The sequence below is a fragment of the Rissa tridactyla genome, chromosome 5, assembly GCF_028500815.1.
Source record: "Rissa tridactyla isolate bRisTri1 chromosome 5, bRisTri1.patW.cur.20221130, whole genome shotgun sequence".
In the NCBI taxonomy this organism is placed as follows: domain Eukaryota; kingdom Metazoa; phylum Chordata; class Aves; order Charadriiformes; family Laridae; genus Rissa; species Rissa tridactyla.
In genome coordinates, this window is record NC_071470.1 from 15,589,624 (window position 1) to 15,614,059 (window position 24,436).

General features: G+C 46.0%; 2 protein-coding genes and 1 long non-coding RNA gene across 4 annotated transcripts; 1 reads left to right on the forward strand and 2 right to left on the reverse strand.

Moving 5' to 3' along the window:
* The first annotated feature begins 421 nt into the window (after positions 1-421).
* Positions 422-16,868, forward strand: LOC128909929 (uncharacterized). The gene is made up of 3 exons (XR_008466554.1): positions 422-475; positions 9,491-9,625; positions 16,119-16,868. It is a non-coding gene; the product is annotated as an uncharacterized LOC128909929 (long non-coding RNA).
* On the reverse strand, positions 2,165-23,736 carry LOC128909926 (uncharacterized). Of its 2 annotated transcripts, XM_054202462.1 has the most exons (4): positions 23,428-23,736; positions 19,105-19,242; positions 9,541-9,613; positions 2,165-6,382 (listed from the first exon to the last, which is right to left on the reverse strand). In XM_054202462.1, exons 1-4 carry the CDS (start codon positions 23,734-23,736, stop codon positions 6,258-6,260), a joined length of 645 nt encoding a protein of 214 aa, XP_054058437.1. In that variant the 3' UTR covers positions 2,165-6,257. The 2 variants fall into 2 exon arrangements, with proteins under 2 accessions (XP_054058437.1, XP_054058435.1); XM_054202460.1 differs by lacking the exons at positions 2,165-6,382; positions 9,541-9,613 and adding an exon at positions 12,589-13,588.
* Positions 20,840-23,428, reverse strand: LOC128909928 (kelch-like protein 10). Its single transcript, XM_054202464.1, has 2 exons — positions 21,933-23,428; positions 20,840-21,396 (listed from the first exon to the last, which is right to left on the reverse strand). The coding sequence occupies exons 1-2, from the start codon at positions 22,058-22,060 to the stop codon at positions 20,862-20,864; spliced, it is 663 nt and encodes a 220-aa protein (XP_054058439.1). The 5' UTR covers positions 22,061-23,428; the 3' UTR covers positions 20,840-20,861.
* Positions 23,737-24,436: the final 700 nt, after the last annotated feature.

A 24,436-nucleotide genomic window follows, 5' to 3' on the forward strand; every position in this document is an offset into this window, starting at 1 on the left:
CATTTCTAGCATCAGCCAGCTTGCTTTTTTTTTTTTTAAACCACCATCTGCCTGAGGAGTTGCAGGGCTTGTTCTAAGCCCCTTCTATAGCAGCTACAGGTTTTTCATCGGTTTTGCTGTCCCTATTACAGCTGCCCTGGCAACTGGTACAGGAGGCAAAATATGAAAACAAGCACCTTAGAGATTCCAGCAAGGTTTTCCTGAGGTCACTCTGCTGCTCCTCACCGGAATCATTACCAGAAACATTGCAATGGAACAGCAAGAAAATAGGAGAATTTTTCTTGTAGCTGTTTGCAAAACTGTCTTCTTTTAAAACAAAAGCTTTGGTTTAGATTTGGGTTTTCTTTCCAGTAAAACTCAAGTTAGAGTCTCAGTAGTCTTTATCACCTGCAACAAACTTGCCTCTGTGCTTATTATACAGGGGAAAACCTATGGCGAAGCCAACATCAGTGCCGAGCTGCATATCTTTGTCCAGGTGCGTCCCCTCTTCCTGAAAGGAGACCGTGCCTATGCGCAAGTATTTGTGGAAAAATGTGTATTATGGCAGTTATAGGAGAAGCTATAAGCAGAAGAAGAGGGTCTTCTCTGATTATCAGGGTTCTCTCTGCTGCTGTGCGCAGGGAGAGAAATAGAGGCCTTTTGGAAGGTACAGTATCGGGCAGAGTGAGGGTTGAACTTGCATTAATTTGGTCTTCTACCCAATTTAGTTTTCTCCGCTGGAAGAGGAACTGTCCTGTTCCTTTTTGTCTTCGACATAACGTCTAAAATCTTTAATCGGCTTGCATAGCAGGAGCAGGGAGTTAATAAGGCCTGATTGGTGTCGTGGCAGGCCTGATCTTATCCGGCAGCAGCGCCGAACAGCTTGCAGGGAGGGAGCTGTGCCCTGGGCAGCTTCTGCTGCTGAGATGGGTCTCCCTGAAGGAACGGGTCTGGTGTTCGAGACCGAGCTCTGTGCAAAACTACTCCTAGGTGGCATCTTTGTGCTCTTGCTCTTTTTTCTGGTTCTACGAACCTGACAATAAACCTTTTTCTTCAAAGCGGATCTGACACAACATGCTTCCAGCAACATGGACACACTGCATTTGGAAAAAATTACTTTTACCCAAAAAACATTGCATAAAGAGCAAATGGGTAGAACATTAAAAGATCCTCTGTTTCTATTCTGTTTTACCTGGCTTATTAGTCTTTTCTTTGTGAGCTTTTATAAATATACCTTAAACCATGGGGGCCCCTGGGCTGGTTAAGAAGGGAAGTTATCCTGCTGGCACCGGGGCTTTTCTGCCTCCTTATCTCCTCTGCAATCTGTCAGCCCTGTCTGATATTCTCTGACCAGAGCTTCTTTTCCCCCCAGGCCATAATGGTCATAGTTGGGGACCTTGTGCAATCCTGTGCCAGATTTTGGAGAAATCTGAGCCGAGCCATAAGCAGACTGCTCTGGCTAAATATCTTCTCAATTGTTTGCTCAGGACTTTTATACATTTCATTGGTTTTCTTGTTCTTCAACAAACCACCGAATGTCACACAGAGAACTTGAGGCCGTATGGTATTTATTGTAAAAATTCTGCATGGAATTCCTTCGTTCTCTAGTGAATAAAACAGGGGCAGGCACATCCAGATGCGTATAACCTCTAGGTTATTTTAAAGCTGCTCAGAGGTGCAGCCCCTGAGCCATCACGGGGCTCAGACCATTGCAAAGAGGAACCTGGTGATGGTGCGGGACTTGGGCAGCCCTGGCATAAGGCATCTTTGGTATTAAGACCTCTCAACAGATATTAATCCTGCTGGAGAGTATTTGGAGATTTTTTTACTCACTACTGAAGGCAGGTTGTGCACTTTCACAGCTTGTCATGTGTGAAAGTGTGAACTGAGAGGTGAGCAGATGAGAAGAGCCCTTACAGCAGCATCTATCAAGGCAGAGGAAGGTGGTGGAAGAGATCTTTGCCAGAAGTTTAGCATTTTATTCCTTGATAAAACTACATTCAAAGACAGTTCAATTCTCCATGACATGCCAGCTGTCTTTGAGAGCAAGCTGGTAAAGATATCCACTCAGAAGCAAGAGAAAGAGAAAACCTAATTTTGAAAAATGACTCAGAGGAAACCATTCAAGAGGTTTTTTCAATTTATTTTTTTACAAACTTACAAGCTAAAAGAAAAGTAACACCAGAGCTTTAGTTATTTTAACTTCTCATGAAAAAATCAATGAATCGTGAGAGCATGTTGATTTTTTTCAATCACTCAGACAAATGTTGTGACTTCACATTTTATTTAATCAGGGCATCTGCTGTGGTGCATTTGCAGCGTTCAGCATTTGGCTGACAGCACCTGTTTGTTTATCCCTGCCATGCTGTCTTCTATCACAGTCACTTTCTCTCTGCTACCCCTCACTCAGCAACATATTGTCAGGCTTGGCATTCATGTTCTGTGTCGTTCTGGGAATTACAGGAGTGGATGGACCATCCGAGTTTGTTCTTTCCTTGGAGAAAAGCAGTATTATCCCTTCTCACCCTGTCCTGGGCGAGTGTGAAGGCCTTTTGTGAAGCGGTTTTTCTCTATTTTGGAATTTTATGCTGATTTTTGAAAGCTAATACATCCAGTTGTCACCTGGTAGCTGAGCAGCATTTGACGTTTTCCTATTTGCCTGTCTTTGCATTTAATTAAATTTAATTAAATTTAGATTTTAAAAGCTGTTGACTATCCAGGATCTGATATACTACCACACATTGCTGTTTAACTAGCTATAAGCCTAATGAATCAGAGTGCAGGAGATTCAAAATGAGAGATCACATGCATAAATGTCTGTAAATATTCAATGTCGCTTACAAAGTAAACTTTTGGGGGCTTTCACCATCCTTTCTGTTCCCTGTGCAGCAAATCCCTGATCAATATCTCTGCGTTTTGAGTGCTGCTGTGCTTGTAGGTGTGGGTTTTTCCCTGCCTGGCCCTCCTTTGTGGTTTTGACACTTGGTTCTGCCTCTCCTGGAGGCTGTCTCCAGGCTGACGGCCCTGCTGATCGCACCCAGCCTGGCTCAGCTTCTCCTTTCATCCGCAGCCATGGTCAGTTCTCCCAACTCTCCCAAACAACCGCTTCCTTCCTTCTTTATATTGTTCTCAGCAAGACCTGCCTTTCCTCTGGTGTAGGAAATTCCTATATCCAGCATCCTCTTTAACGAACATCTTATTTTTTCTCCACCAGCCTGCTTTTCTCCATCCTAGCCTGCCGTAGTCTCCAGTCTCTCGGTTCTGCCTACATTCAACCCCATTCTCTGTCTCTCTGGTCCCAGGTAATTCTTCCTTCCTCTTCTTCACATATAGTAGGTGGAGAGGCAGCACAGCAAATACAAACCATGGAAACCACCAGGAAAGAAGAGCAGAAAGAAGGCTAGGGAAAGGAGAAATATCACAAGTGATACTAAGTTACACATGGTTAAAAAGACATAAACTGGGTTGACTGAAGTGCAATTATGTAAAAAACAAATGGAGGCAGCATTGACAGAAGGAGGTGTGCTGAAAGGGAAGTGAAGCAACTCAAAAGAAAGAGGAAAGAGGTACCAAAGTTAAAGGAAAGAATACACCTGAGCACAAAACCAGTGAACTTGTCAGGCCACAGAGCATCCTTTCATTCTGTATTTGTAGCTACCAAGTGCAGTAAGGTCCAGGTCCATAAATGTTCTTTCCAGGGCCTCCCGTAAAATACATATTATGAAAGGAAAATGACCACACGCACAAACCAGCAACTGAAAGAGGGCTCCGGAGGAAGGCGTGGGTCTCCCACCCTGCTCTCTGCTCCCAGAGCTGCCCAGTTCTACTCTCTTGACCCGGTCAAGTCGGGGAAAGGATGTGGCAAGACAATGAGCCTTTCACCAGCTGCTATCAAGGATCTTTTTAGCTCGTTAAAACAAAAGCACGTTGGTGGGGAGCCGATGCTTGTAGGTTTGTGTACCTGCCAGTGTGACACCCGGTTTGTTTAACGCAAAAACAACAAACAGCCTTTGCTTCTATGCTGAGCTGGAAGCAGTACAGAAGGGCGAACGGTATTTCCCTTCCACTTTTTTTCTGAGTTGGACTGCTTTTCAGCTACTTTCTTACAACCTTCTTCATTAAAGACTGGAAGTGGAAGCAGGGTGTTCTTCCAAACGCAGTCCGATGCGGAGCAGGAATCTCCACTTCCAGTTTGTACTTGCAATAGTCTTCCAGCTGATTCTGCATTCTGCCCATTTAAATGCAGCGCCTTCCCCTGCTGCCACCCGCCCAGTATGCATCTTACCCCATCGCATCTTACCCCATCCTGAGTGAATTTTTTTCGAACATACAGATTTACTCAAGTCTTTCTTGGTAAGGAGTGACGTTACATGGTAGAGGGGTTTTGGTACTCTCGGGATGATGTTTCTAAATGCCTCTTTCATCATGCCATCACCTAGGAAGAGGGTTTTTTAAGTTGGCTAACATGCTTAGAGAGCCCATGCCAGCTGCAAGTTCATTAAGTGTGGCTGAGTGTTTCTAGGCTCAGTACATGAAATAAGTTGCCAGAGCAGGCTGTTCAGCAGCCTGCAAACCTCTGCAGCAAGCCATAGCTTCAAACGAGTGCTACTGAGTTGTGATATTTGGGAGAAGGCAGGGGCTATCATGTATGAGACAGCATGCAACAAAGTCAGTTAGAAAGTTTTGCCAAGCTGGTGTCAAGTGGGATGAAAATAAAAAACTATACATGGCAAAAAAGGTGATTTGGAAACCGGCTCCTAGCTTCCAAAGTAAATTCCTGAGTTCTGATATTCATTTTCTTGGTGTATAACAAATTTTCTGTAGTGGTGGTGTAACCATGTAGGTCACCAAACCACGTTGTTTTTATCAAATGTGCAAAAGGAACAGCAAAAAATGGTCTCACAGATGTTAGAACAGCTATTTGTTAGGTAGCTGCTTGTGAAGGTCCGAGAAATCTGGGAAAAGCCACATCACATTCCCCCTTTACTTTTAGCAGTGAGTTACATCATGCAGAAAGAACTGGTGAACGATATCTTCCCTTTTCTTTTCTTAGCAACTTTCCCCGTGGAACAGATCAAAAGGGAAAAACTGTATCTGGAATTAACTCTGGGCTTTATCCAAATTTGTTTGGGGTGTTAGCTGGTTCACACAGTGAATTGGAATATGCATTTACTCAAGACAAGGAAATAGGCAGCCAGAAGTGGAAGATGGGAAGGAAGATGAGAAGCAGGGGCAGAAAACAAGAAGAAAATCATCTTCATGCAGCAGGACAACAATATATCTTATTTAGCAACATTAGAGTTTAGTTCCATGACACAGGAATATTGGGTGGCGTTTTTTTTTTTCCTCCTACGTATTGAATTTCTAAAGGATAATATTTAGCAAAGGAAGCAAGAGAAAGCAGTGTAGCGTACGATATGGGTGAGTTGATTCCCTGAAGGCAGGCTCTCTTGCTCAGTGATCTCCTGTGGCCTGACAATCCTTGCAGAACAAGACACTCATCAAAGCCTGTGGAGGTGCTTTGGTGCAACAGGGACAGACGGCATCCGTCATGCCATCGCAGACATGGATGGTCACATATTCATAAGACTTAGGGTGTCAAAAACAGCCATCAGTTCAAACTCAAAATGAAAGCTATTATGTTTTCTTTATTTTGTTCCACCCACCGTTTCAAAGGATGGAGTATTATTTGCAACCCCGCCTAAATTACTACTGTGAGTTAGGAGGACTGGTGGACATCTCCCCAGACAGCAACCTTTCTTGAAATTCTCTAAACTGCAAGCACCAACAGGTTGATATATCTTAGCAATATTATTTCACCACTTGCACACACCAGCTGAAAACCCATTCACTGGAGCTACTGATGGCAGAAAACGTTATGTGTGACCACAGATATAGAATACTTCTTGACATATGTGCAACATTTAAGTATTAAAGAAACAAGCGGTATTATGAATATTTGCTGGACCTTCTTATAATCATTCAGTGCTCCTTAGAGAATTACTTCCTCTGCTGTCTTCTGGACCTCTTGGAGGTCAAACATGACTTCGTAGAAATCCTGGGGAACTTCTGTGAAGGTAGAAGGCTCTATCCTGCAAGAGTGTGGGTCCAGCAGGGCCTTCCACACCTCTCAGGGCCTGGAGGGTTCACGTAAGCTTTTCACTCTGCTCTTTCGAACCCAGACATAAGTTCATTCTGCTCCCAGCTGGTCAGACATGAGCCAACTCCAAACCAGTAAAGCCTTTACTGTACCACTGACTCTGGCTTGACAAACTGGCTTATTCCCTCAAGCCCAAGTACCGTGGAGCACATTTTGGAGCAGAGTTGGCTCCTTTCCAGCCTGCTTTAGGAGTGGATGCGGTGACATAGGTCTGTCTGTTGGACCGTAGTCCATGTTGACAAACTGTCAGGGAAGAGAAGGATATTACACTTTGTTGAATCACTGTCTGAACTGCTAAATGATTTATTAATGAGAGCTGCCCACTCATACAAAAGTGGAGCTAATGAGATTGCCAAGAAATCACTGCTATTGAGTGTACAGCCAAAAAAGTTCATGAGGGCTGCCCTTAAAATAGCAAAATTGGGGGGGAAAATGCCTTTAAAGTTATTTTCATAACTTTCTCTTATTATTACTTTTTTAATTATGTCTTTCTGTCTGGCCAGAAAAAGTGTCTGGAGTTTTTCCCAGTTTAGAGGCCTCAGTGCTCCTCTGTGGGCCTCCGAAAGAAGCCCAAAGGTCAAGAAAACCTCAACTGATCACTCAAGAGAACGGAAAGTACTTTCTGGGAGTTGACAATCCATGTTACTTGAATGATTGGCAATACCTGTTGACTCTTATTCTCTGGCATTTTTGGGGCACTGGTGGGACTGCCTATCACAAGAGCTCCTGATCTAGCCAGCAGAAAGGACAGGCAATCCACAGGTTGCAGAACTGTCATACCTGTAGCTAATCCAAGCCAACGCTTTGGAGTATATCTACATTTTTTCATTAATCATTGCTTTTCACAAGGACCATGTGAGTCATAAGGACCATACGGAGTGTTTTTTCTTCCTGAAATATAGAATTCATGGAATGTGTCCTCACTGGATTGACGACCCATGCCCAGGAAACTGGATAGGGATTTTCATAAGACATTAAAGGAGTTAGGTGCTCAAAGCTCATCAAAATTAATGGGATCAAGCACCTAAGTCCCATCCGTGCCTTAAAAAATTCCAGTCCTAAGACACCATGTTTGCTTAGCATGCTAGTAGGTCAGCAAAAGATCAAAATGATGGCATGTGTCTAAGAGATTGGAGTGCTAGCAGTAAGAAAACCTTGTAGAAGTCATAGCTCTAAGTTCAGGTCAGACAGCACAGGGAAAACGAATAATTCATCAATTGACAAACTTCAGTTCAGCATCAACCTTTTCTAAAGGACGAGGGGCCTCCAGTTAACTCTAGACAGTTTGCAGAATATTTCTCTGAAAATTAGTATTTTAATCAGTTTTCAGTGCTGAATTAGACCCATCTATATGCCAAATTTGTGTCTGTGCACTACTTCCAGACTTTTCAATCAAGCTTCATAGCAAATCGTTCTCTTTATAGACCACCTTTGCAACCAGAATGTAGCAAAGATTGTTGTGCAGGAAGGGATGACCAGTCTCTGAAGCATCTTGTGAGATTGGGCAACATCTTACATGCCTCAGTGAAACTGGGAAATCATAAGCCTGTCAGGAATAAAGACTGTCAAATCTTGTTGGCAATGAAGACCTGTGGGATCTTCACCCCAGTGAGTCAGGAAAGGCATGCAAGTGGTTCTACAGAGTGGAAGATTTTCCAGCAGTGCTGAGTGACTGAGCTGTCAGCTGTGGAAGCTCTTGCGATGTGAAACTCTATCCTTTTGCTGTCTTGCTAGGAGCCAATACTGCCTTTGTACTTTGGAGAAGATACAGCACTCAAGTGTTCATGATCTAAACCTAGAGGAGGGGGGGCATTTCAGCAAGGAAAATGGAGGTTTATGTGTGGAGATCATGACATCTCCTTCTGGAGAAACAGTGGTTCTTCAAGGCATGTTCTATGGCATTCTGTGGGCATGTCCCAGCATCACCAGGTTGCTACAGTCTTCCTTTGTGCTTTCTACAGCAGTTAGTTTCTTGAGCTGCTGAAAGAGCTGAGTACAGAGCGCTGAAAGCAGCAGAAGGCACTCCCTGCATAGGAGAGCCCAGCTGGAAACCATCCTGGTGTGCATATGCACAGGCTGGAGGTGCCGTGGAGAAGTGTGAGCACTCTACATATGGTCCATTAAACCTGCCGGTTCTTAGGGCTGCTTCACTGCAAAGACTGTATGGCTCTTGTTTTCCAAGGGCTTGAAAGTGCTGGTGCCTCCAGGAGCAATGCAGGGAAAACTCTTCAGCCCTTGGGCAGGCGAGAAGGAGCTCTGAGGCGGGGGCGGGGTGAAAGGATAATCCACTTTTCCATACATCAGATATGGACCTTTGTTGGTTTTTTTACTAATTCTGCTGTATCCCCCTCATGAGCTCGGCAAGAGCACATGGACTTTGTGAATACTTTTGTATTTTTCAATGCTCAAGGCTGTGAAACCCAGAGAGGAGAAAGAGAGATGGGGTTTCTGCAGCTCGTCCCAGAGAGGAGGCTGTACGGTGGGGAGAGCATCCTAACATCCAGCATCCACTCCTCATCTCCCTCTTCAATTTTCTGGCCCTCAAAGCCTGAATTGAAATTACTTTATCGGAACATTATAACACAAAAGCCATCCTCTGACTGATTTCTTCTTACAGAAACATCATTCAGAAGTACGGAGGGAGATGTTTACATCAATAGATAGCCTTAGTTTATAACATGGTGAATGATTGCGAAACTTAGGACTGATTTTCCAAACCCATTTAAGTTCTCAAGTGATCATAATACAGTTAACACATCCTTTACAGAAAACATGCACAAAAATAAGGAAATGAATGCTTAAACACGTAATAAATCTTTTGCTCTCTGCAGAATAAATACACTGTGCTTATCGGGTATAAACCATGGCCTATTTCTTCATAATCGTAATCGTAAATCTGGCTCAGTTATTGTATAAATCTGGCTCAGTTATTGTATACATTCTACTATCTGTGTATTTACTTTTGAAGAATGCTGCTGTAAATTTCCGAAAGATAAAGTGGTTAATTTTTTTCATAGATATTTACAAGTTACTAGTTCTGGGTGATAACAGCAGGAGTACTCTTGGAAAGGAAGGTATATGAGGATAATTTATCTTAAAATTATATACGCAACTAAAGTTGCACCTGGGACTGGAAACAGAATATTGATATTGCTTTAAAAACTTTTTAATATATATATTTTGAGGTTACTGAAGAAATAACATGAAGTATTTTGGGGCACAATTGAGATAGTTGCATTACGTAGAAATATACCTTTCGTTACAGCTTAAAAAGGAATGGCGTGTTTTTTCTCAGTGTGTGGAATGTATAGGATCTAGGATGTGTGTAACTACTCGTTACTTTGCTTTCAGGGATGTGGTGTTTGTTGGTGCTGTGGTAGCTTTCTGTCTGTAATACTTACCAAGCCCACCTTGCTGTGAGAGGAGAAGCCAGGCTTTGGACTGTCCAGGTGGATTCCACAAAGGCGTTTCACTCTGTGAATGAAGGTAATTTGTTGATACTCCTGTAAATTTGTTGAATTAACCTGTCATCTTATGGAGGGTGTTTTCATCCAATGATATTTTTAGAAATGTTTTGTGGTTATAAATAGAGTTAAGCGAACTGGTGTTACTGAGAATATTGTTTGTTAAACTGGCGATGAGCACTAGGGATGCTGACAGTGCCATTTATACACGGTGTTGTTAAGATAGAAGAGTCCTTATCGTGAAGAAGTTATGTGCAAAAAGAAAGATAATGGAGGAAACCATGTATGCCTTGTCATGTGTTAGCAGTTGTTTTTAGTTAGCTCCTGCTCGTAATCATAATCATTTGCACATTAATTGCTTCAAATGTCTTACAGTGCATTTGGGTTTATGTTCACTCTGGAAAAAAGTCAGAAGTTACGTTTCAACCAGGACCATCTGGTTTGCTGTGGGTGTTTAAACTTTATATGAGTGCAAAAGCAATTGAAGAAATCCCCTGAAGAGAAATCTGTCAAGGGATATTAAATGTAGAGATACCACATCTGCCTGTATGGTGGCCTTTCAGCTTCTTGTAAGCTGGTACGGCATGTAAGGGCACACCACTATGTGTTTAGTCTCCTCTTATATTCTACACCAAGGTCATGCTATTGGCTGTTCACAGAGGCTGGATACTGAACTAGGATGCTTTTTGATCAGATCCCATATGACACTATAATGCTCTTGAGACCAGAAATCACACTTGTGATTTGAGGTACATCTCGATGTTACCGATGGTTTTGAGGGTTTTTTTACCTTCAGTGTGCTTTTTTGAGACGGCATAATGCTGATAGCCTTAGAAAAAATAATGGGCAGGGAAGCAAAGCATTTGGTAAGTTACAGTGCCATCTACAGAAGGAACACAGCACCAGCCTGCAAACTGAGGTCTCATTGCCTTCAAAAACCTTACTTTGTACCTTCAGCAACCAGGCCACTGTTTTAATCATCAGCTGTAACTAGAAGTTAAATCCAACTGAAAACTCCGAGTACTGTACTGAATCTTTAGGCATTACTGAAATCCTCAGAAAACCTGTTCAGCTTCCCCCTCCCTACTTCCCTCAGACGATATTTTCCTGCCAGTGCTGTCCCAGTCTCGCATTTGTTTGTTCTAGCGGGCCTCCATCTCCTGGTAACACAGAGCTGCTTGGTGGTCTCAGTTAAGTGCTAGGAGACTCTTAAACTTGGCCTTCCCCTTGCCAAGGGGGTGGGTTACTAAAGGTACATAGGTGAGGCTTTGCACAGGACAGAATTGAGCAAAGTCTTATAATTGTCAGTGTGCACGTCCAGTTACCACCGAGTGGGAAAGGGTCTGACTGGGAGGTTAGGGGTCTACCTTGAGCTCCCTATTGTACCTGCAAGCTGGTGCTTCCCTATTTTCGGACATGGCAACCACCAGCAGATAGTTGCAGTGTACAGTGAGCTGTACAGCTCTCTGAATCATGGTTTGCGTAAAGAAACTGGATATGCATTAAGCCAAGGGGAGATGTTGGCTTCATGACGAAGAGTTAGAAAGTGGTGTGGAAGAATCAGATTCAAGTCCCTGTTCTAGTAACTATTCCGTTGCTTACAAAGTGTAAGACCACTGCAGGAAGAGAGAGAGAGAATCATTCCCCATGAAGTGCCAAATAGCTTAGTAGTTAAACTTAGTTGAACATAGAGGGCTTCAGCACATGTTTTGGTCGCAGAGCAGAAGAAGAAGAAGAAGCCAAAAAAGCCTAGCCAGAGAAGGGACATAACCTAGGGCTGTCTGTCGTGTCTCTTTTTCTCTCATTTAAAAGGGCACCTAACATTAGAAGGGTATTCATGGTAAGAGTATTAAGCAGAGATAAACACCTCCTTCTTGCCATCACAAAGTGCTTGACTCCTTTTGGAGTAAACCAGTGCCTAGACTCAGTATTTCCCACCTGCTAAGTTCAGCAATGCCCCGCTCAGCTTGTTGCATTCTGTGCTGCTCCCCAGCCATAAGCCCCTCGTTCCTCCTGTTGGTTTTGTAGGGGATCATGGCTGAGGTTTCTTGAGTGATGGAGCGTGCAGGAGCGGGGCTTTGCCACACTCGCCGTTGACTGAGGAATTAGCCCACGTGTAGTTTGCTGGAGAAAGCTGATGCATCTAATGTGAGGCTCTGGTGACCTAGCCTAACCCCCCCACCCCCGCTTTTTTCTACCACTTGGCTACAGCACTGTGGCTTATCACTAAGCATTGCTTTGGGCAATAATGGCTTTGGTTTGCAAACTCTCTCTCTGCCTCTAGTAAGTCTGTAGATTATGGTTTGGTGAGTAAAAGAAGACGCAGGATCTGATGTAGTACCGTTTACCATCATTTGGCATTTTGCCACCAACTTCATAGAATCATAGAGTCATCTAGGTTGGAAGGGACCTTTCAGATCATCTAGACCAACCATCAACCTAACTCTTGTCAAAAACCATCACTAAACCATATCTCTAAGCACTGTGTCTACCCGTCTTTTAAATACCTCCAGGGATGGTGCCTCAACCACTTCCCTGGGCAGCCTGTTCCAATGCTTGATAACGCTTTCAGTGAAGAAATTTTTCCTAATATCCAGTCTAAACCTCCCCTGGCACAACTTGAGCCGTTTCCTCTTATCCCATCGCCTGTTACTTGTGAGAAGAGACCAACCCCCACCTCTCTACAACCTCCTTTCATCTGGCTTAGGAGCTGGTTTTATGACCCTGAAGAAACTGGATGAACTGTTCTTAAGCTAAATGAAAGGAATGATTAATGCCAGTTACTTTTATAATGTCTTCCTGCCTGAACTTGCTTCATTCAGACCCTGATTCTAGAGGACACAAGATCGAAAAAAACAGTTTCACTGCATCTGACTTTCTTGTGCAATGTGCTTACAGCAATGTGCTTCCATTTTCAACACTTGCAAAACAACTGTGAGAATACGAAAACAAAAGAAATAACACAAAAAATCACAGATGTTTTTTAAAGAAACAGTTTAAACTCTTCCACTACTGAAAACTACTTTAAAAATGTATTTGGTATTCACAGAAAATGCTGTGTTATCTTTTCAAAAGCCTTTGACATCTTAGGTTTGGGGAAAATATTTTGAATGAGTGAGGAGAATTAAAATTTGCCTTCCTGCAGGACTAATGCTTAGGATCTTAGTTCTAGGGAAGTAACAAAAAAGTTGTTAAAACACAGAAGTCTGACTAGCTGAGATGAGAGTCTAGATGCTGCTGCTCCAGAAATACAGACCTGTAGTTCTTTCCCCGCTGACACCTTGCTTTGCCTGTCATCTAAGTGAATACTTCTTTTTTTCTAATTGCCCACCAGCCTGTAGAAAGTAGCACAGAGTGAGATGACACTCCACAAAAATAAGGGCGTGACAATGAGAATCATGAGATGAGAGCTCCATGGAGTCTCTTGGGCAGAGGTATTCTGTGCACGATCGAGGGAGGCTGTCACCCTTCGAGATATGGTGGGAACTGAGGGGATATCTTAAGACAAAGGCCGTTGTGGAAAACAGCCCCCGCATCATTGCATATCAGTTAAACTCCAGCATAGCTCACGCTGTCTGGCTGCTGTGAAGGAATGCAGACCTGGGTTTCTTCTGTCCATCTGTTGTGTCTCATCCTGAAGACTCCCCAGACGACCAGACCGAGAGATGTACTAAAACCAGCACATCTGGGCCACAAGACATCAGTGAAAGTCATTACTGATTCAAGTACAAAATCTGTGTGTTAGAATACAGTACATTTCTATGTAAGAAGACCATTCCAGACCATGAACATTTTTCAGATCAGCTATAGTTTTAAATGAACCATGAAATGAGAGGCCTGTCCATCGGTCCTGTGGGCAGCTGTTGTAGAGCCGAATACCATACGCATGCATCGGCTGGAGTTTGGGAAGCCTTTTCCAGTAGTTCGTTCCAATAATTTTGGGTGTCCTATCCATTTTCGATGCAGAAAGTTCAACTACAATTCCCTGCAAGAAATGACATGAATTGCAGTGCACTTTGTTGCATTATGGGTGATTTCTTTCTTTTCACAGCTTATAAAGAATATACCTGTTAGTATTTGTAGAGGTTTCCTCCAGCTAGTTACCTTGTATACACTGGACAGATTTTTTTTTAAGGGTACCATTGTGTAGCCTTTTGCTTTATGATGGATTTCACAGTTCATGCTTTATTTGCAAATAAAATATGCACGAACATTTCTTTTGCTCCAGCTAAGAATGAATATAAAGAAAGAAACAAGCAGGCATTGAAAGCCCTTTCTAGTTCCTGCATCTGTGTTTCCCTCCTGAAACAGAAGTCATTCTGAAAGCTTCACTGAAAGCTTGCTTTGAAAATGAGTATTTTTGCAGACTGCTGACTGTGGTACTACATTTACTAAAGAGACGCAGTCACACAATGGTTTGCCTCTGTATTATCTAGGTCACGGGCCAGAATTCTCCTGGGTGCTAACATTTTCAATTAAGCTGAATTTGTCGGTGCACAGTGGAGCTATTTTCCTTTTTAAAGCTGGTCCTAAATGGGAATGCTGAGTGTCATGCCTAGTTTAGCTGTTGTTGGTTCCGTGTAGAGTCAAGGGGTGAAGTCCTCTCTCTCCCCGAGGGCCTGGCCACTCACTCTGCCATGGCCAAGCACTAACCTGATGTTGAAGTTCCCTAATTTACACTCCCCATCCCATACATTCGCCGCCGGGGATTTTGTTGTTGGCTTTGGCAGTGTTCTAGAGGGATACCTGGAGGGGTGGCTTGCGATCATCCATAAAGAAGAGGAGCTCAACAAAATATAGTTGGAGCCCAGTCTCTCTGCACCTACATTTAGGTACTAAGACCCTAATTTAAACCCTAGAGATTTAAATGCTAGCCTATTCCAGTAGTCAGTGTATGAAAAACTTGCCCTAAATTCAATGCCGTAACCGATCTTCTTTTTGTTCCTAAAAAATTCTTTTCCTCTTACACGTGAATATGCTTCTGAGCAGTAGATCTATCTTAAGCATTTTAAAGAAGTACCATGCAGGATGTGTTGTCTGCATTTAAGTTTTATGATTTCTTACGTAGACCTAAAGTTTTTAAACTCTTCTCTGTATTATGACGATTCATGCTGTATGCTGCATATTTTACACAATGTGGATAAGGTATGAAATCTGTTACGTGCATAAGAGAAAGTAATGAATTTGGGTCCAGTCAGTGATTTGTTCAGGACAGTGCAAGAAAACCTAAAGATAAACTGTGTGACCGGTTCTGTCCCTCATTGCCCCTAGTTCTGCTTTTTTCTCTGGAGAGAGCCTTTTCTTCACCTGTTGGCATGTACTGTATGTATGAAGTTATTGTGCGGATATAAGAAGAAGCATACCTTGGCAAGACTGCTGAAGTACTGGAAGGAAGAATATTGAGATCTTGCCATAAACATGAAGAATAATGTGGAACTGGATAAACCATATCCAACTTGTTATTGTTTTATTTCTTAAGAAGCTTTATAGAGCTCGTTTCTTAAGAAGCTTTCCAGCAGCATTCTTATGGAAAAAAACCCTGAACAGAAGGAAGTTTCTCTGTTGGTGGTCACTGCTGGTGAAAAGTCCAAAAATCTCCTGTCTGAGAATGAAGGCAGAGACAGCCCACACAGGTCTGTGCTCTCCTAATACACACAAACGTTATATATTATATTGCAGTATGCAAATATGCTAAAAATGTATACTTTATTTATACAAACTCATGTTACTGCTGCGGTAAAAAATATTTTGGAAAGCAGTTGAATTTGTGAAGGCTTACGCTTCAGACTATAGTTACATTGTTGAGATTCACATTTTCTGCCTGGTTATAATTTATAAACATTGGATTTAGTCAGGGAAAGTCTTCGTGCAGCTTAACTGTAATTTCCTGCGGTAAATGGAGTCTGATGAGTGAGGATATGAAATCTTGGAAAAGTTTAATCATTCCAAGGAAAGCTGTCCCGCTTGATGTAGTAGAATTAGTATAATTTTGTAAGAAGGATTGGCAGTTTGCTAATTCCCTGTCCAATCCAGAGTGAAAAATGCCAAGTGAGAGGCTTCCGCTTGAAAGCAAATGGATTTTTGCCCTCCTAATACGATGGGATCAGGCTCTGAATATCAGCAGACATGGAAATATCATCAAGTGTCTGACTAAGGAAGTCACTTCAGCCTAAACATAACTCCAACCATGTGCTCGAGCCTAGCTGAAGGCTTGATTTCAGTTGAAATCATGGACTGACCGCGAGCTGAGGTGCTTTGCAAAATCAGTGGTACACAGTAATTAAAAATAAGTTCTCCTGCGGCAGCCTAGGAGCTGAATTTAGCTAGCATATTTGAGCAGAGAACTTTTCCCTGCCCCACTGAATCTGATGGAGTCTACTGCCAGAGTGGTAAAATTACATTTCCTGATACACATATATCAAATGAACGTCAGTAACAGAAATAATGTTGCTGTGGAGCTAATATTTCAGTTTTTTGAGAAGCATTATTTGTCTCTTTTTGATTGCATCTCGCAGGGGCCCAAGTGCACTTGTGGATTCTCCTTTCAAATGTTCCAGCCAAGCCTATAGGATTAAAAAAACCCACAACCCTAAGACCTGCATATTGTTAACTGCTGGTGGGAGAAATATCTCAAGTTTTGAAAGTCAAGGAGATTTTTAAACTAATTTCTTCCCATGTTCTTTCAGTCTGTCCGTGAGTGTGTGGTTCTCGGCTTGCAACATAGCAAGCCTGTTCCCTGCAGGAAACAGAGGCAGCGGTCCCAGGCTCTCCAGGGGCTCTCTCCCGTACCAAGCCTCAAGACTGGCAGCTACAAGCTCTCCACATCCAAACTGCAGCCAAGCAAAGGATTGAAGTCACTCATCCCAGTGACATGTATCCCTGCAGCAGCCGCGGCACATGGGGCGGTAGAAATGAAGCAACTTTTGTAAAACATGTTGTGCAAGATCCCCGGCTGCCCAACCAGCAGTTTGTCATCGCCCTGAAACACCGCGCTTTCCCAGAGAGCAACCGTGTGCCTGCAGGAAAACTTTCCTCAGCCTCACAGCCTCATCCAGGGCCATGAACACGCATCAGACTGATTCAAACCAGACAGAGGATTTTGCCACCTTTTATAAAAGATTTGCGTGACATTTTACAGGCAAGTTTGCCATCACTGCTGCCCGTGCCCATCATTTCTCAAAACACAGCGCGTGTTACTTTCTGCCTTGTTGGGATACAGAAAGTTGAAGGCCAAGTCCCAAACTGTGTGTCATATTTAAGGAGATCATGTCTGCCTCAGTGTGTAGCATCGGGCTGCATCAGAAAACTCTAATAGCTGCTTTCTGACCTAGGGAAAACTTAACCACCCACTATCGCTTCTCTCGCTTTGTTCAGTAAAAATTGATCCTGACAAATATGCTGTTTATTGGCACGACTTGACCTTCAGGTCCATTGTTCAGTGAAAGGAGAAAGAACGGTTGGTAAAGTCAGAAAAAGTATCAAGGTAGCCAAACAATGATATTATTTTCTGAACTATCTTTTTCCTTCATTGATACTTCTTCAAGCCATTCCATAAAACCCCCAGGAACAAGGCCACAACTTTGCCACCTGACTCTTCTGTATGTCAGGAAGCCTGAACACTGCAACCAGCCTCTTTTCTGGAAGGATCTGCAGTTCAGGTTTACGCAGACTCCGCAGCTTCCTGGTGTTGCTAAACATTGTTGCAGAACGGGAGGGGGAAAACGAGGGAGAAAGTTATATTCTTGAATCTCCAATAGAAGTCTACTGGAGAAATATCTGGAGGCGTTAGAAGGGGGCTCAAGGGACTATACGTCAATACAGACCCTCTTTTGCAGACAGACATGAGTTCACCTGACTGTTCTCCAAGTCAATCAAGTTGTGGTTAGCCGAACACTGAGCTTTAGCTAATAAGCCATGCTAAGAGGTAAGGTATATTAACTCAGGCCCCAAGCCAAACTAGTGTAAATATAAAACTCTGCCTGCAAAAAGCTCCACGTGTAGTTATAAAGTTAGTTTTAATTCCAACCCTGCCATCAATTTCAAGCACCACCTTAGGCAAATCACTGAATCTCAGTTCCTTACTTGCAAAGTGGGGACAGTAAAAGTGTCCCACTCTTCATACATTAAGAGTCAAAGCTGTTCTGGTAAGATGTTAACATGCACATGTTTAAAGACTCGAAAAGAAAATGCAATTCAGTCTGGCTGCGGCGCTGTAAGTAATAATAACCCTCAGTATGGTACTGAGTGTTCTTAAGCAATGGAACTGACTGTCTTGTTTTTTTATGGTACTCTGCTTGAAATGCTAAACCCACTGGAATACCTTTGCTTGGTCTTGTTCCTCCAACTTCATGCAGATTGCCTCACTTTTTATATCCTGCTGCAGGCCTTACAATATCAGCTAACCCCATCTGAAACTCATTTAAGCAAAAAGCGCATAAGAAATTTTCAAATCAGTTCTATGCTGGTTGTTGCTTGTGCATTAGGCTTCATCTAGAACTACATTTCTGATGCACGGCAATTCTTCAAGGATTTGGGAAAATTCATTAAACTCTCTCATGTTGTTTATAGTACTGCTGGAAAGATGACTGTGAAAAAACAAGAAGGAATTCTCTCCTTTCCCCATTTAGTTATAAAGTATTCTCCACGCTTTTTCTGAACCTGTTTCCAGTAAGGTTCCCTGTCACCCTTAAGGGTCCTCCTCAGGATCAATGGCCAGCAACAGGGAAGGAAAGAGGGGCAGAGGGGATGCCCTCTAGGTCAAGAAATGGAGGGAGAGTGAAGAGCTGTGTCTGCAGATTTGCAAAGCCAGGCAGAAGGCTGAAGGGAACCTCAAAACACAAACTGCCTCTTTCCACCAATGCCACTAAAAATGCCACAAACACAACAGTATTGCAAGTTTTGTTGGAGCTACATGAACTGCAACAGTCTCCTAATCGTCTTCCCACTTAGCATTTGCATTTTCCACCCCAGCCACCACGAACAAATGCAACTCCCCTGGCAGTCTCCATAAAATACCCAAGTCTAGCAGGTAGGACCACATATGAAGAGCTGTACAGGTCTATCCAACTTGGTGGGGTTCCCATGGATGTTTTGGGGTTCCCTCTGGGGGATATTGAGGGGGTTTTTGGTGCCATGGGTGGGACTGAGGAGGGTCCTGGGGGGGATTAGGGGGTTAAGAGGGTGTTTCTGGGACTTTAGGGGCTCCTGACGGGATTTGGGAGGGGCTGCGGGGGTCTCCAGTTGGTTTTGAGGTGTCTACAGAGGGGTATTGGGAGGTTTTAGGGTCATCAGGGAGCCCAAGGAAGTGATAGACTGGTGGAATCTTGCTCTGCCCTCCCCGAGACAGAAACAGGAACAGCCACCAAAAAAAAACCCAAGAAGGTGAAGGGCATCCTGCAAGCTCCCCCCACCAGGCTGAAGAGAGTAGCTTCAAGGAAAGGAGTGAATGGAGGCAAGTCCACAGGCAGGGTGGCAGGAGAATCCCCTCCTTGCCCAGCCTACCTTCCCAGGTGCCTCTGTACCACAGGTAGGAGGCTCTGGATGGGGAAGGCCAGTCAATGGATGAAGATGGGGAGGACGGTCCATCTCCCCAGAGGTATGCCTGAGGTCAGAAAGGCCTACATCCCATATCACGACCACCTTGACGACGAAGGAGAAATGGGTTAGAGTTGTAGGCGACTCCCTTCTGCGGGGAACCGAGGCTCCACTATGCCAGGCAGAGCCTCCTCTTAGGGAAGTCTGCTGCCTCCCTGGGGCCCAAGTTAAGGACATCACAGGAAACTTCCCAGCCCGGTACGGACCTCGGACCGTTACCCATTACCGCTCTTCCCCCAGGCGGAGCCATCTGAGCACACTACCCAGCCAACCTACCCAGCCATCTACCCAATCACCCACCCAGCCACGCCACCACCCATCTAACCACACAGCCACCCACCCAACCTACCCAAGAAATCTACTGAGCCAAACACTGAGCCCGCTACCCAGCCACCCTACCCAGCCAACATACCTGGACAGCCACAAGAAAACTACCAGCCAACCACCCACCCACCCACCCGAACCAAGGAAACTACCCACCCAACCACCCACCCAACCACACACCCAACCAACCAAAGAAAAGTACACAGAGAAGAAAACTACCCAGCACAGCTGCCCAGCCGACCACCCAGGCAACATACCCACTCAACCACCCAGCCACCCTACCCAGCAAAACTACACAGACAACTACCCAGCCAACTATCGAGGCAACGACCCAGACAAGTCCTGAGCCAACATCCCCAGCAAACCTGCCCAGTTCAGGTACCCAGGAAACCTACCCAGCAAACCTGCCCAGGAAAGCTACCAACAAAACCAAGCCAGCGCACTGCCCAGCCAGCCCCCACAACCTCCCACCGCCACCAACCCAGCAGGAGCCACAAAGAGGAGGAGTTGGAAGCCGCCGTGCTGCTAGAAAGCTGACACCTACTAGACAATACTGAAACTCGGTGGGATGAATCCCATGACTGGAGTGTGGCAATGGATGGCCAGTGACGGGGAAGGAAGGAAGGAGGGGCAGAGGGGCTGCCCTCTAGGTCAAGAAACGGAGGGAGCGTGAAGAGCTGTCTCTGAAGAATAGCCAAGAGCAGGTTGAAAGCTTATGGGTAAGAATTAGAGAGCCAGGCAAGAAACCCAGCCTTGTGGCTGGTGTCTACTACAGGCCGCCCGATCAAGGGGAGCCTCTTGGCAGCGCCTGCTTCCTCCAGCTACAGCGGCAGGCATCGCGCTCACAGGTTCTCGTCCTGCCGGGGGGCTTCAACCAGCCCCGCAGCTGCCGGAAAAGCAGCACGGCGAGCTGTCGGAGACTCCCGCGGCGGAGTGCCTGGAAGAGAACTCCTTAAGCCAGGTAAGAGACAGCCCCACCAGAGGAGAGGCCATACCGGACCTGATGGGCACCAACGCCAATGAGCTAACGGGTGAGATCAAGATTGGAGGCAGCCTGGGCTGCAGTGGTCAGGCACCGGTGGAGTTCAGAGTCCTGAGGGGTGTGGGTGTCGGGGGGAAGAGGAAAGTCAGGACCCTGGATTTGAGGAAAGCAAACTTCCAGCTCCTCAAGGAGTCGGTCAATAGGACCTTCTGGGACAATCTAGTTCATATGGAACTGGTAGAAATGGCACTTGCAGATTTGGAAGAGTGACGTGTAAGTACAGGGAATAGGAACTACAAACGCATACCCTTGCGCACGTAGGAGTTCAAAAGTGTCTTAACTGTCAGTAACGCTGAGTTTATTTAAAGAAAAAAAAGCCCTTCTGTCCATTCCTCCAGCCTTCCTGGCCCAGCAAGACTGCAACGTGCTGCCTCCTTGCCTGCAGGTCATGAGCAAGCCATTTGAGAAGGGCCTCGAACACGGCCTCTTCTTTCAGAGGGAGCTCCTCCTTCTCCTCCAGGAGGCGCTCCAGGTCGCTGACGGAGAGCTCCAGGAGCTCTGTGGACGCCCTGGTCACCTCCTCGAAGTGCCGCAGGATGAAGTCGTGGGCTGCTTCTCGCAGGTCAGGGCAGTAGTAGTGGCCCGTGAATCTCCAGATGCCGATGCAGTTTTCCAAGTGGAGCTGGGATTTCAGGAACTCGCAGCACAGCCTGATGATGCCCAGGACATTGAACTGGTCTGCGGCGATCAGCAAACTGACAACGTTGTCAGCTGTGACCGGCACCGTCCCGGTGTAGGCGTACTGGATAATGAGCCCCATCATTTCAGGGGAAGTGCCGGGGATTTTGTAGACGGTCTTCTCGGCATTGCTCCAGTGTCTGGAAAACAAAGCCCTGAAAAAAACAAAGCAGCGCTGGGGAAGAAAGCGGCCTTGCTGCGTTAAACCCTGACCCCGTTATCCCCTCTGCCTCCTTCCCCGGGCACCAGTTTGGGCACCAGCAGTACCCATGCTGGGAGGCCGTGGAGTTTTCTCAAGGAAGGGTTTCCTAGCCGCCTGTTTTAAAACGGAGTGACAGCCTCTGGCTGTGGACGGAGAGGCACAGGGCGAGTGGGCACCTCGCTTCAGCAAGAGCACCAGAGAATAACGGGGTGTGGGGGAGGAAAGCCTCCCGCCTGACAGCAGAGCAGCCAGGCTGGCCACGCTCCCAGCCCTGCACCGCATCTGGGGCCTCGTCAGACACCACTTCCAGCGCTGCTCTTCGACCCCAGTGTGCGGATGAATTCTGGTGTCCGGGGAGGTCCCAGGACTAGGGGGAACTGCCGGAGGAGAGTTGGAGTGCCGAGGTAAGCGCTGGAGATACACGAAGGCCGTGTGGCACAGAGCGGGAAATACTGTTGGGCCCCATCCCCTCCTCTGTCAAGCACTCACCTGAAGTATTGACTGCAGCTACACAGGATCGTCTTGTGGGCAACGAATTCAACACCATCCACGATGATGATCACGTTGCCCAGGTTCCCTTCCAGGCAAAGCCCATGGAAGGCGGTGCGAGCACTCATCTTCCTCTCCCTGGCTGAGGATGAGGACGCGGTGCCAGACAAGCTATCGCCCACGTGGAAGCCTCAGGCAGTGGGAGATGCTTCTCTCTGGGGTGCCGACAGCAGTGTGTCCTTGCCCTCCCTCCAACACCCTCGTAGAACCCCTGCCTGCCTGGTGGCTCCGGAACGTGCCCCATAACGACATCACAGAGGTGGGGGGGACCAGGACCGGCCCTGAGCCCCTGCGCAGCCCCTCTCTGCGGCCGAGCTGTGCGTTCCCGCGGTCCACGTTGCCGTGGGGCAGAGCCCTGGAGTCCCTGGGCTCGGTGGACCAACACAGCAGAGGAAATAAAAGATGTACAGAGCACTAGGCACTGTCTCTAAAAGACCCCAAGCTTTTAAAGGAAAGCAAAGAAGGGGAAAGGGGCTTTTGGGAAAGAGGAAGGTAGACCGAGAAAGCACGTTTTCACAAGTAGCAGTGTCTCTTGCTCATTGTAAGGCATTATTGCCATGAACATCTACCGCAGTTAGAACAGAAGAATTCTTGCGAGCCTCGCGTTGGAAGCTCGGTACCCGAAAAACACTTGTATTTAAGAGAAGCTATCGCCAGAGCCAGTGCTTTTAAGCAGCAACACTCCCGGGTTCAAGGCCCACATTTCCTCAGAGCGCATGCTCAAGTCAGATTTGCAAAGCCAGGCAGAAGGCTGAAGGGAACCTCAAAACACAAACCGCCTCTTTCCACCAATGCCACTAAAAATGCCACAAACACAACAGTATTGCAAGTTTTGTTGGAGCTACGTGTACTGCAACAGACTCCTAATCGTCTTCCCACTTAGCATTTGCATTTTCAACCCCAGCCACCACGAACAAATGCAACTCCCCTGGCAGTCTCCATAAAATACCCAAGTCTAGCAGGTAGGACCACATACGAAGACCTGTACAGGTCTATCCAACTTGGTGGGGTTCCCATGGGTGTTTTGGGGTTCCCTCTGGGGGATATTGAGGGGGTTTTTGGTGCCATGGGTGGGACTGAGGAGGGTCCTGGGGGGGATTAGGGGGTTAAGAGGGTGTTTCTGGGACTTTAGGGGCTCCTGACGGGATTTGGGAGGGGCTGCGGGGGTCTCCAGTTGGTTTTGAGGTGTCTACAGAGGGGTATTGGGAGGTTTTAGGGTCATCAGGGAGCCCAAGGAAGTGATAGACTGGTGGAATCTTGCTCTGCCCTCCCCGAGACAGAAACAGGAACAGCCACCAAAAAAAAACCCAAGAAGGTGAAGGGCATCCTGCAAGCTCCCCCCACCAGGCTGAAGAGAGTAGCTTCAAGGAAAGGAGTGAATGGAGGCAAGTCCACAGGCAGGGTGGCAGGAGAATCCCCTCCTTGCCCAGCCTACCTTCCCAGGTGCCTCTGTACCACAGGTAGGAGGCTCTGGATGGGGAAGGCCAGTCAATGGATGAAGATGGGGAGGACGGTCCATCTCCCCAGAGGTGTGCCCGAGGTCAGAAAGGCCTACATCCCATATCACGACCACCTTGACGACGAAGGAGAAATGGGTTAGAGTTGTAGGCGACTCCCTTCTGCGGGGAACCGAGGCTCCACTATGCCAGGCAGAGCCTCCTCTTAGGGAAGTCTGCTGCCTCCCTGGGGCCCAAGTTAAGGACATCACAGGAAACTTCCCAGCCCGGTACGGACCTCGGACCATTACCCATTACTGCTCTTCCACGTGGGGATCATGAAGCCACAACACAGAGTCCAAAAGCCATCAAATGAGACTCCAGTGCATCAGGACAGTTGGTAAGGGAATCTGGACCACAGGGTATTTTCTCCTCTCTCTTTCCAGTTGTGTGCAGCAGCCATGGAATAAAGAGACCGACAGAGTCTATATCTCCATGGCTCGGGTCACCTGCACAGTTTTGTGGTTTTTGAGATTGGGGCGGCCTGCACAGCATGAGGCTTGCTGGTGTCATCTTTCTGAAATGGGGAAGGGGGTCTTTGCTCAGGAGTAAGTGGAGCTCATTGACAGAGCCTTCAACTAGGCTTGAAGGGGGAGTGGGACAATATCAGGCTTGCCTGTGTAGTCACCACAGAAGGAGAACACACCAAGGTAGAAGGATGGGGTGCTAATGAGGGCCCTCAGCCTGTTGCTCTGATGCATGCTGGGTACACGGGAGCACACTTGAAGTCTTAGAGAGATGAGGAAAGGGCTCCTGAGGTTATGGAAGGAGCCAACAGGAGAACACCAGTGAGATACCATTTTACATCCCGGTCCAACTATGTTAGGCCCAGGAGAGGTTTGCAATGATTCCAAGCGTGAGATTCAGACACAAACGAGGTTAGATGCCGATCACTGTAGCTCTATTGTTATTCCCCAACAATAGTCACCAAGACGAGGAAAGGCAGAA

What these genes read in the sequence shown, in the direction of transcription:
- LOC128909928 (XM_054202464.1), bottom strand. Translation starts at nt 22,060, where the DNA reads ATGAGTGCTCGCACCGCCTTCCATGGGCTTTGCCTGGAAGGGAACCTG. An exon ending in AGCTGCAGTCAATACTTCAG is followed by an intron (nt 21,397 to 21,932) that starts GTGAGTGCTTGA and finishes TGTTTTTTTCAG; the next exon opens with GGCTTTGTTTTCCAGACACT.
- LOC128909926 (XM_054202460.1), bottom strand. Translation starts at nt 23,736, where the DNA reads ATGGTCCGAGGTCCGTACCGGGCTGGGAAGTTTCCTGTGATGTCCTTA. An exon ending in GTACAGAGGCACCTGGGAAG is followed by an intron (nt 19,243 to 23,427) that starts GTAGGCTGGGCA and finishes TTCGTCGTCAAG; the next exon opens with GTGGTCGTGATATGGGATGT. An exon ending in GTACAGAGGCACCTGGGAAG is followed by an intron (nt 13,589 to 19,104) that starts GTAGGCTGGGCA and finishes CATTTCTTGCAG; the next exon opens with GGAATTGTAGTTGAACTTTC.